Below are 13312 nucleotides of genomic sequence, written 5' to 3' on the forward strand. Positions count from 1 at the left end.
GATTATTTTTGTCATTTTTCGTAACCTCTGTTGATTCAAAGTTAAAACAACATGTATGTGTGAGATTTTGTGTTATTAGCAGTTTAAAATTAACAATGGAAATCGCCAACATTAGCACTATTTTTAATAACGTGTTAAGAATCAATATTGTTGAGTCCTTTGCCGCCGCAGTTAAGAAAGAATTGCCAGGTGATCGCAATGAGGCTGCATCGAAAACGATGCGCCTCAAAAAATAAATGCCTAATAGCCCCGCTGTTTAATAACATGGAATTTCTCGTGATCGAAATTCTGAGAGCAATCAATTATAAAATAACATCGAATGCACAGTTGAATTCGGCAAAATTTATCAATGTTCTCCATAAATGTCACTGTACATTGTATACATGTACAGTCTACATGTAGCAATCGCCGCAAAAAAACAATAATAGATTCCACGAGCCCACAAACTGTATTGGAATAAACAAGGCATGCGTCTTACTGGTGGTAAGATTAAGGTTTCGTCAAAGGTCAACATGTCCAAAAATTTATTTTTACAATAGCCCCCAAACTATGTAAGGTAGAAAGTTAAAACTTTTACAGTTTATAAATTGGTTATTGATTAACAGATAGAAATTATCACTTGATAAAAAAAATACTTGGAATGATATTAATTGAGAAAAATTCTTCTAAAAATTGCATATATTTTCAAAAAAATACACCTAATTAATTCCGTGCTTTTAATGAAAACCATCATTGCAGAAACAAAATATGTTTATCAATAAAGGGCAAGTTGGACTTGGATAGCCTCTGGAAAGTTAATTTCCCTGTTTATTTTGTCGAAATGTTAAGACTTGAAAGTGAAAGTAGACTGCAAATGGCAGATTCTATAGGGGTCTTGTCTTTATACATGTCACGTTTTCAGTAACAGCCTTTCAGAGACCATTCACGTCCAACTTGCCCTTCAATGATAAACATATATTATTTCTACAATGTTGGTTTTCACAAAAAGGACAGAATTAAGCAGGTGCATTTATTGAAAGATATGCACATTTTCTGATACAATTTTTCTCAAAAAATATCTTTTTAAAAATATGTGTTATCAAGTGATACTTTCTATCTATTAATCAGTGATATATTTTCAAAATGTTAACGTTTTGACTTCATACCACACACAGTTTTGGAGCAATTGTAAAAATAATTTTTTAGACATGTTGACCTTTGACGAAACCTTAAAGCGAGGTCTGCTTCACGCACTCGTTTCCCAGAATGGGAATGCTTCACGCACTCATTTCCCAGAATGGGAATGCCAGGTTCGCTCTAGTGGACCCAGAGCTGACCCTGAGAAAACGTGGAGCAGACCTAAAGGCGCACCCAGAGAGGTCCCTCCAAAAAATTTCTGAAAGCAGACCCGAAGCAAACCTGGGGTCTGCTTTGGATTCACTCTGGTGTTCTAGGTTGTGTCCCTAAGTACTGTATGTAAAACTTTGATCAGCCATTGTGGCCCCGCCCTAACACCAGGGGTCATGATTTGAACAAATTTGAATCTACACTACCTGAGTTTAATTCCACAAGAGTTTAATCATTCCTTGCCCAGTGGTTCCTGAGAAGAAGATTTTTAAAAGTTAACATTTATTCTTTGATAATTCATAATCATCTCCCCTTAGAAGAGGACATAGCCCTTAATTTGAACAAACTTAAATCCCCTTTACCAAAGGATACTTTGTGGCAAGTTTGGTTGAGATTAGCCCTGTGGTTCTTGAGAAGAAGATGAAAAGTGTGAAAAGTTTACAATAATGCAGACGGTGACAAACAAAGGACAAATTTTGATCAGAAAAGCTCGCTTGAGCCTTCGGCTTTTATTGATGAAAAACCTTTGTCCCTTGCAATTACTTTATAAATGAATTTACAAAATATACAATTATATGCAATCAAATACCAATTTGCTACAAAGAAATCTCCAGCAATAAAAACAGAATTTTCAGTTTATCTCATTACATGCAGTTTCTATCCTTGCATTCTCAGCTACTGTAAACCAACTTTTTTTCGCGGATTGATGAATTGATCGCGAAATTTTATCGTTGCGAACTAATTTACAACCGTTAAATCGCGAAATAAAGTCGTCGCGAATAAAAGTTGGTTTACAGTATGTAATTTCAGTATTAGGAGATATTTTTATTCTCTCAAGAGAGAAACAAGTATATACTGACAAAACGTCAGAAATACTCAAGCTGTAGAAGGTTAATTCAGAAGTTTCAATAATGTCCAAAAATGCTCCAAGATGAAGGCTATGGAGTTCAATCTTTTGTTGAATAAACTACATGTACACGAAACAAAATTCATACATTGAATTTAATTAGAAGAAATATAATAAATCGTACTACTTTTTAAGATGAATTTACCTCAGTGACACACTTGCAGGAATATTTTCATAGACCATAGTAACGTTGCCGTTTCTAATCTTAATTTCATGAAATATTTTTTTATGTAGACATTTAGTATACTCAAAACTATATACTTTTTTGTATTTTTTGCTTAATGACATTTAGTATACTTAAAACTATATACTTTTTAGCATTTTTTGCTTAATGACGTACATTACATTCAATATATACATCAATCTAAATAGCTTGCTACAAGCAAGTTTTTCAAAGTGGAAGAGGGGGGGGCTCAAAAATCCACGTGACTACAGATTTATCCATCGTTGCAATCCACGGCCGAAATGTACGATCCTCTCCTACTCCGGACCGTAGCTTGAGACGATGGGGTTCACCTAGCTGAGTGGCATGTCCAATACCTATTCCGTACGAATTCTAAAGAAGTTATTATGACATATAGGTTCCATTACAAAAGCTTAAGATAATACGAGAATTTAACAATGATTTTGTGCTATTATTTTACTGTCACTCAAAGAACATAATATTTGCAAGTCCGTGAAAAGCAATTTCAGTTGAAGGGGGAGGGGGTACAGCCATACATTTTCTGGCCATGCATAGTAGAATTTGTTACGATGGGGTAACCTGCGTCACCTTTCAGAGTCTGAAGTGGACTCGTCCAAGGATGCTTTGTCGGCGACTGTAAAAAGTTACCTGAGATTCCTACGCAGAGGAAAGCGCGAACTCTCTGTAAAGAAACTGTTGCGGCTGAGGAGCGTCACTCATTGATCATTCGCCATAGAAAAGAATCCGATATTTAACACTTAATATCTTTGAATATACTGACGTTTTCAAGATAAGCTTCATTTTTGTTTCTAGAAATATTTTTATCTACGAAAATAATATATTTTTGTGTTTTTAAACTGAGTAATTCGATGACCTAGCATCGTTTTAGATAACTCAAGCCCCTCTAGGGCTTGAGTAAAAATTCCTACACCATTAAGATTGAGTTCACATTTAACTTCACAATAACAGAGTTGCTGTGGTGTCTTTTAAACATCACTAATCCAGTATCCTTAAGTACTTTCTGTTAATTTAAAGTGTCCTGTAACAGTGTTAACATCTCCCGACAGTATCACGTCTGTTGTCTGGCTGGTTCTATGTAGTACAGATGGACCTGTGAATCACCCCCCACTGCTAACACTGGTAACTGAGCATGCCAACTCATCCCATAGGATACTTTTAATGAAGTATTCAGAGGAACCTAAAATTAGAATCAGTCAAGAAAAGCAAATCTAATTCATATATTAAATGTGTGAGGTATAAAATATATGAATTAAATAAAAGATGTATAAATGACTTGGATTAATATTACACATGACATATCTAACAAGTTTCAGCCAACCGATCAATTTTTTCAAATACCCTGGTAAGTTTAGTAGTTTTAGCAACAAAAGGTGATTATCCTATTGTAGGTTAAAGCAAGACTTTGTTTGTTTGTTGTTTATTGTTTCTCTCAAGAATTTTTCACTCATATGGAGAAGCCACCTTTTGCTGGTCCTTTACTGGTAAATTTTGTCTTTTACTTGGCACACATGGCTAATTGAGCAATGAGGGATCTTTTTCATGCTAACACCTACTGCAACACAGGACCTCATTTATAGGGTCTCATATCTTAAAGACCCATTTCCAAGACCCCCAGTGGGATTCAAAACCATAAAATAAGGATCAACTCCCTACTCCGCAATTCTTGAGCATACACTCTAGCCCACTGTGGCATGCGGGCAACTAAAGCAAAAGTAGCAAAATCTATGGAACGCCGTCACTGCCTTATAGCAGAACACAACAATTGCACTGCGTCAACCTTCAATTACATTATGTCAATTCTTTATGACATTTACTCACACAACTATTACATTGTGTCAACCTTCTATTACATTATGTCAACTCTACATGATATTAACTCATACTACTATAGCATTGTGTGAACTTTCCTTTACATTATGTCAACTTTTTATGACATTTACTTACAGTACTATTGCATTGTGTGAACTTTCCTTTACATAATGTCAACTCCATATGACAGTTACTCACACTACTATTACATTGTGTCAACCTTCGGTTTCATTATGTCAACACTTTATGACATTTACTTCCACTATTATTTTATTGTGTCAACCTTCCATTACATTATGTCAACTCTTTATGGCATTTACTCTTACTACTATTGCGTTGTGTCAACCTTCCATTATATTATGTCAACTCTTTATGACATTAACCCACACTACTACTGCATTGTGTCAACCTTCCATTACATTATATCAACTCTTTATGACATTTTCTCACACTACTATTGCATTGTGTGAACTTTCCTAAATACATAAAGTCAACTCTATATGACATTTACTCACACTACTATTACATTGTGTCAACCTTCGGTTCCATTATGTCAACTCTTTACGACATTTACTCACACTATTATTCCATTGTGTCAACCTTCCATTTTATTATGTCAACTCTTTATGACATTTACCCACACTACTATTGCATCATGTCAACCTTCCATTATATTATGTCAACTCTTTGTGACATTAACCCACACTACTACTGCATTGTGTCAACCTTCCATTATATTGTGTCAATTTTTAATGATATTATCCTACACTACTATTGCATCGTGTAAACCTTCCTTTACATTATGTCAACACTTTATGACATTTACACATTCTTGCATTTCGTTATGTTTACTGTTCATTTAATTAAACAACAATAACATTGTGTTAACCTGTCATTACATTATGTCAATTCTTTATGATATTAATTTACACTACTACATTATGTCGATTCACTATTACGTTATGCGAACACGGGTATCCTCGGCCTTTATATAAGCATAACGTATTTTCCGCGTTCCGCAAGCACTAAATTGGCGGGAGAGAAAATTGTCGTAGAAGAAATCTCAGCGATTTGGGAATGGCATCTTTAAATAAAAATTTTAAGCGACAAAGGATTGACAATCTTGAAACGTGCAAAGCCTTAACACTGCGACTGTGAATTAAAGTCACGTCGAAATTCAATGGCGTTTACTTTAATCTGATAATTAAATAAATCAAATATTAGGAGTCGTGCAGCAATTTTTTTTCTTTTTACTCGTATTTTGAATTGTTTGTTTGTTTGTTTGTTTGTTTTTTTTGGATAAAAGTCTTAAACTTCTGATCTTACTTAGAACATTGTCATACGTTTTTTTTTTTATCAGTCTTGAACTTTCCTTTTTTTTTTAAGTGTAAACACATCGTTATAACACACGTGCACTGGTGGGTTGGGGGTAGGGCTGGGACGATACTGAACTTAGCCGATCCGATACATATCATGATACCTTAGGTGCGATACGATACATATCACGATACATTTAAAACCAAATAAAACTAGATATTTTTTAGAACATTTAATTTGGAACATTACAGATTATAAAAAATAAACTAATTCAACAGAAACCCGACTTACTGCCATTGGGTTTTTGTTGATTTAACATAATCCGGCGTGTCTGACGCCATTCTGACGCTTGTATTTTGAATTCTGTATCACCAAGACGTTTGTACTTTATTTCTGATTGCTTAAACGTCTTGATGATACAGACTAAAGGACTAAAAATTTCGAATTCTAGAGCCCGGACATTTTTGGAAATTAAAAAAAAGTGCGGTCAGGTATCGTGATTCTAAATTAGATGAATCGATCCGTATATCGTCAAAGTGAATACTGCGATGCATCAGTGCACCGGTGGATCGTCCCAGCCCTAGTTGAGGGGAGGGGGAAATCCCGCCCTACTATCTCTAGTGACCAAAATCTACATGTACATAAAATTAATAAATTTATTGGTTTTACTTTGTAGGACATTGCATTAGTTTCACATTGAGTTTAGCTGAATTAAGTTGAAAACTATTTTATAAAACTATAAAGCCTGAGAGCTTCTTCGCTTTCCCCCTTGGTCTCCAACCATAAACCGTCCCCCTTCAGGCTTGGACAATTATTTTTGTTCAAGATTCTCAAATCCGCTACTGATATGTGCCCATGCATGCTTACTAAGACAATCACATATTCAATTGATTTAGATGAGGGATTGGTAGATTTTTATAATAGAATTCTGGCCCTGGAATGGTTGAAATAATTACTAATTCCAGTGACGTATCATCTTTTTTTGAAAGAAGGGGGGGGGGGGGGTCAGCCAGAAAAAAATATTCGCCCGAAAAAAAAACTTGAGAAGCCAAAAAAAAAATAATTGTCCACTCATAGCCCGACAATCCTATTTCGGGGAGGGGGGTCCAACTTCGATCAGTCCTAATTTTTTTGTCAGATATATTACATTACCCTCAGTGGACTATAATTCAACAAAAAGTGGGGGTGGGGGCTGTACTTTCAATGAACATTACATTTTCTATTGTAAAGTTATCTTTGGGAAAAGAGGGGGGGCTGATATTTTGTGTCTGTAATTCTTCCTAATCAATCAGGACCCCCCCCCCCCCCCCCCCCCCCCCCCCGTCGTCAACATTCATTTTATACCAGATATACAGCTTTGAGAAATTGTAAATGTATTTTTTCATCAGGTAATGCACTTTTGGAATCAACATGATTAAGAGTTAACACAACATAAAGATAGTTTAAGATCACATAAGAAAGAGTTGACATAACGTAATTATATATCCACATCAGGGAATTGAGTTTTGACATAATGTGATAAAGTGTTGATATAATATAAAGATATGTTCACATAATGTCATACACTTTTTACACCACGTAATAAAGCACTGACATAAAGGTAAGATGTGTTCACCTCACATCATGATGCTCTCGCCGTAAAATAAAGAAAATCCCATATCATGTAATAATGCTTTGATATAATAGAAATATACACTTTCAAAAAGTAATGGGTTTTTGACTTCATGTAATGATAAGTTTAATTATAAAACACAATTCACTTGACGTAATGCAATTTTGACCTCACATATTAAAGAAGTGAAATGATGTAAAGAAACATTCATTTCACATAATAAAGTTTTAACACAATGTAAACATATTATGATCACTTCACATAATGAATTTTCGACTTCAAGTTATGAAGTGCTGACATAATGAAAAGATGTATTTACTTCATGTAATGCAGCATTGACATGATGTAAAGATATTTTTAAATAATCTTATAAAAAATTGACATAACGTAAAGATATGTTCACATCACGTAATGATAAACTGACATAAAAATGCATAGTTGTATGCTATAAGGCAGTGTTGGCGTTCCATAAAAATCTATCACTTTTTTAAACGCATGAAAGGGACAAAAATTAGATATCACTTTAGAACATCAATAACCTTACCTGGTGATGCCTTGTATTGAACACTTTGATTTGCCTTCCTGGTCGGCCTGATGTAGCCAGTAGATTAGGTTGACTCTTACACCACTTGATGTCTCTAACGCCGTCTGTGTGGGCCTGTCTTCTCTCTAAGGGCTGACTGCAAAACAAGAGGGATATATCATAAATCTTTGGCACAATACAAGTTGTAAACTTGTAATAGTAAACAACTCATATTGCAACAACAAGTAAAGTTCCATAGAGCAAAATCACTGATACTGTACTGCTTACAGGTGAGTTCACATTTTTTTTTACCTGTACACTCTAATCTTGACCTAGATAACTGGAACACCAGCCACTCTGTTCCAGCTACATTTCCTATGATGTCCTCAAGCTTACCTTGACCTAGATAGCTTGAACACCAGTCACTCTGTGCCAGCTACAGCTCCAATGATGTCCTCAGCCTTATCTTGGACTAGTTAACTGGAACAACAGTCACTCTATGCTGGCTACAGCTCCTATGATGTCCTCAACCTTACCATGACCTAGATAACTGGAAGACCAGCTATCTTAGCTTACTACAGCTCCTATGATGTCCTCAACCTTACCTTGACCTAGATAACTGGAACACCAGCCACACTATTCCGGCTACAGCTCCTCTGCTGTCCTCAAGCTAACCTTGACCTTGATAACTGGAACACCAGCCACACTATTCCGGCTGTCCTCAAGCTTACCTTGACCTTGATAACTGGAATACCAACCATTCTGTGCCAGCTACAGCTCCTATGATGTCCTCAAGCTTACCTTGACCTAGATAACTGGAACACCAGCCACACTACTCCGGCTGTCCTCAAGTTTACCTTGACCTTGATAACTGGAATACCAGCCATTCTGTGCCAGTTACAGCTCCTATGACGTCCTCAAGCTTACCTTGACCTAGATAACTGGAACACCAGCCACTCTGTGCCAGTTACAGCTCCTATGACGTCCTCAAGCTTACCTTGACCTAGATAACTGGAACACCAGCCCCTCTGTGTCGGCTACAGCTCCTATGACATCATCAAGTTTACCTTGACCTAGATAAATGGAACACTAGCCACTCTGTGCCGGCTACACCTCCTATGATGTCCTCAAGCTTACCTTGACCTAGATAACTGGAACACCAGCCACTCAGTGCCGGCTACAGCTCCTATGATGTCCTCGTCATCTCTACACCAGTCTATCCCCATTAGGGGGGAGATCCCACAGTCACAGGAACTGATCTGGTGCTGAAGGTCAAGGCTGAACATCTTAATGATTCCATTCTTCTGGGCCACCACCACCTGTAAACCAAAACAGAAACTTTAACAAACTGGCATACCAGTAATATTAGTACAAAGTAACCATTGTACAGCACTTGATATCCTTTTTTTTAATCAAAATATTTGGAAACATTGTTGTGTTATACTTACTGTTGAATAAAGAATTAGATTAAAGGCTATTCTCTACTCAAATCTTAATGAATCATTAAACCTAAATTTTTCACCAAAAAAAAGAAGTTTCAATTGCTAATGAGATAGGGTCCATTAAAGCTTTTTACAGTTTTTTTTTTTTGCAATTTGCCCAAGTTACTATACAAATGGATAACTCCATTACGTATGACATGAAAGACATCACCTTCCCAGATTCTTTTTCATGGATGCAGACTGACATGCCGGGGGCACTGAGCTGGAAGCAGGCCTGTTGACTACCATCATTCCCCCATAACCTACATGTGTAATCATCTCCTGTTGAGGCCAGAATGTCTCCATTTTCTGGGTTGTATGTGAGGGCATTGATAAAATCTGAATGACCCTCAAGTACCTACATGTGGTAACAACAAAAACTCAATATATGAAAAAATGTAGCATTTCTTCAATATATGTATACTTTTAAGATAAAATAATTTCTTGATTTTTTCATTTTTTTTTTTTTTGCTCTAGAGGAATACAGATTTTCCTTGTCTTTATAATTACTTCACAATTTTTTTTTTTTGAAAGCCGTAGGCATGTTAGGGTTAATAATTATCTTTTTAAGGAAAAAAAGATAATGCTATACCTCTGCCTCTGTTCCTTCCACCAGATCTGTTGTAAATATTTTTATTCTGTTGTCACTTCCAGCTGCTGCAATTCTAAAGAGATAATTAAAGCATAGAGTGAGAGAGCTGTTGCACTTAAAATTCTTATCATACACGATAGATGATATCTGTAATGCAGTCATATATAATAAAGAAAATTTCTGTATTTACCAACAGCCTTACAGGTAACCAAGTAAATTAGTAGTTCAAATTGAAATACGTAGTATTTCCATTAGTGCACTCTTCAGATTTAGAGGCACATTTAGTCGTCTGACTGGGACGGCATGGCATTGCCGATGATTGCAGATAATACAAAACATGCCAGTATCAATTAGGGCTGAAACGATTCACCGAAATATCGATATTGTTCGATATAAGTGCTCGGTTCAATTTTCGATTCACCATCTCGATTTTCGGTTCGATACGTTTTTTTATAATCGGGTTTGGTTAACTCTTTGAAATAGATCGGGTTCGACCTTATTTTAACAGTTTGACACTCACGAGGGAGAAAACTGGGACGGTAAAGTTTCAGAGTAGGCTGCCTCTGCTATTATTTATACGAATAAAGTGTTCTTAATCAACAGAACCACAAGTATCAGAGATGTGCAATTAACAAATTAGTAAATTCGGGCTAGTAAAAATTATAACTACGCATGTACATGTAATACATAAAGTACAACCGGTATTTTACTCATTTTTTGCTTTCAAATTCCCAACCAGTGAATATTTTCCAGGCAGCATGCACCTACTGTCAATAAATCTCCTTAATTTTCTCCATTTTGCAGTACTTCCTGACTTATTTACTTCCAAAAACGATCGTTTTTTTCCTAATCCGAATTTCCTCCGTTTATTGTAAATACATGCAGATATCTCATTAAAATTATTTACGATCACTCAATCAACTGAAAGATCAGTGTGATTCACATGAAATATATTTCTAGTGTATTTAAGGATTTAATATGAAAACAAAATGAATTTATTTTCATTCTAAATGAGCTACTGCAAAATAATCAGAAAAGGAAAGATCTTCAGATTTTTTTTTTTTAAATTCATTTTTATTTTCTTTCATAATCATTAATTTTATATGATTTAATTTTAATAGTGAGAATAAAATTTCAAAAGATTGACCTTAGTACCCTGACTTTTTCAATGATTAATTTTTTTTTTCAACATTTGTTTTATTTTAATTTATTTTTTGTCCCTATATTTGGGCTAATAACTTTTTACTTGGGGCTAGTAACTTTATTGCTGCCACTAGCCTGTGGGCTAGTACTTGAATTTTTAGATTGCATACCCCTGGTAGTATATTTCTATTGTATCACCACCTTTTACTCTTTGTTTTTTAAAATCTGAATACGTTTTCTTTAACCTTATGAATAGTTTCGTTCTTAAATTGTATCGTATTGAAAAAATTGAATTGTGACACAAGTATTGCAATACGTATCGTATCGTGGAGGGGTCGTATCGTTTCAGCCCTAGTATCAATCCAATTATAAATGTTAAGTACATTTGCCATTCTAACTAAAGAAAAGACTTATGTGAAAGAGCGAAAACCCTAACTTTATCGTCCATTAATAAAAGTGCGACATTTCCGATGTGTGTGTATTGACTTTAAATGATACCATTATGATAAATAGATATACATACGATCATTAACAGATGTAATTTAATATCCTTGTCATCTCTACTCTTGATTTAAATAAAGATCACAGCAATAAGATATTTCATATGCATTTTTTAGGATTTCTTCATCGACATTTAACGTGTTGTTTATTACATGTTTATGTTACGTTTGTCCCAAAAATCCCGCAAGATTTGTACATTCTCAGACTTTTTCACAAAAGAGCGCACTAAGAACTATAACTCTTTTATAGTGGAAATAGAACGTATTCATGACAAACCATTTAATGTGCCCTCTCTATTACATTTGATGTTAGCATCCTTTGACCTTTAAAATGAAAACTACTGATTCATCTTTATATTTAAAAGTAATCCATTAGCCCTTAGGCTACACGTAGTGGTAAAGGCATACTCACTGAATAAACAAATATATCCAAATAGTAATACCTGACAGTGTCTGGCTGTTCGTACGACTTGTACGATGTCACCGGTGACCACGACAGCGACCGCACAGGACAGCCATTTTGTATGTCTATCAACAACTTGAAATCAAAATCCTCATGCATAGAATCTTCTCCTTCATCATACTTCAAAAAAAAATAAAAAAGTCATCAGTGAAAATGTGTCATCTGGTCATGATATTTTAGTGAACAACAACATCTGGTCTAGCAGGTCCAGTCCAAAGACTATTTCTACGTACGTAGGTATTAATAGCTACCTAGGTATTTAAAGCTACCCAAAGTAGTTATTTTTACCTACTTTATATAATTTCTGCATTTTGCGACCAAAAGACCAAACGGCGCAACATGATGGATACCATATTTTTTTTTATACGGTCACACTAATGACGAATATGACAAAATTTTGGCCAAAAAATAATTACTTCCTGAATCGGCAATTTTACATTAGTTTCTATGCAAAATTGATAATAAACGAAGTTTTCATTTTTTTGCCAAATTTTTGTCATATTCATCATCAGTGTGACTGTATCAAGAAATTTTGTGCTCACCATGTTGCACCGTTCCTGCATTTGGCCACAAAATGCAAGTAAAGCAGAAAGTAGGTAAAAATAGCGACTTTGGGTAGCTTTAAATACCTAGGTAGCTATTAATACCTAAGTAGGTAGAAATAGTCTTTGGACTGGACCTGTCTAGTACTACAGCTGTACAGCTATTTCCCAGATTCCTCTCAATGTGACTCTAACCCCAGCTTAATCAAAAGATTATGGTGGACTTTTTCGCCCGAGTATAACGCTCTACCCAGAGCTTAACTTGAATGAAGAAGAAGAAACCTGTTAACAGGTCCAGCACAATACCCTGATAAAGTTATATAGCTTGATAAAGCTATATAGCTTTATCAAGGTATTTAAAATACCTTGATCAAGGTACTGTATGTAATGAAAATTCAAAAAAATTCTTTAACAAGAGGCCCATGGGCCACATCGCTCACCTGAGAAGCTTTGAAAATTCTGTACTTTACTAGATTTACCCCTTGTAATACATATTGTGACCCCACCCTACCCCAGTGATCATAATTTAAACAATTTGAAATCTACACTACCCCAGGATGCTTCCATAAAAGTTTCAGCTTTTCTGGCCCAGTGATTCTTGAGAAGAAGATTTTCAAAGCTTTTTCCTATATATTTCTATGTAAAACTTTGATTCCCCATTGTGGCCCCGCCCAATCCCCAGGGGTCATGATTTGAACAATTTAGAATCTACACTACCCCAGGATGCTTCCACATAAGTTTCAGCTTTTCTGGCACAGTGGTATTTGAGAAGAAGATTTTGAAAGATGTTTCTTATATATTTCTATGTAAAACTTTGATTCCCCATTGTGGCCCCGCCCAACCCTGGGGGTCATGATTTTATATAATTTAAAATCTTCACTATCCCAGGATG

At 35.4% G+C, this 13312-nt stretch overlaps 1 protein-coding gene across 1 annotated transcript in view; it reads right to left on the reverse strand.

The window, feature by feature from the left end:
• Positions 1–2033: 2033 nt before the first annotated feature.
• Positions 2034–13312, reverse strand: part of LOC134256787 (nucleoporin Nup37-like) — a 14363-nt gene continuing 3084 nt past the window's right edge. Inside the window, exons 2-8 of the mRNA XM_062739456.1 lie at positions 11859–11998; positions 9773–9845; positions 9353–9538; positions 8837–9018; positions 7721–7856; positions 3347–3615; positions 2034–2181 (exon numbers count right to left, since the gene is read on the reverse strand). Of these exons, the coding sequence (XP_062595440.1) occupies positions 3487–3615; positions 7721–7856; positions 8837–9018; positions 9353–9538; positions 9773–9845; positions 11859–11998 (846 nt within the window). The 3' untranslated portion in view covers positions 2034–2181; positions 3347–3486. The remainder of the gene's footprint in view (positions 2182–3346; positions 3616–7720; positions 7857–8836; positions 9019–9352; positions 9539–9772; positions 9846–11858; positions 11999–13312) is intronic.

The sequence above is a fragment of the Saccostrea cucullata genome, unplaced genomic scaffold, assembly GCF_032062105.1.
Source record: "Saccostrea cucullata isolate Sc308-1 unplaced genomic scaffold, CSIRO_AGI_Scuc_v1 ctg2054, whole genome shotgun sequence".
NCBI lineage: Eukaryota > Metazoa > Mollusca > Bivalvia > Ostreida > Ostreidae > Saccostrea > Saccostrea cuccullata.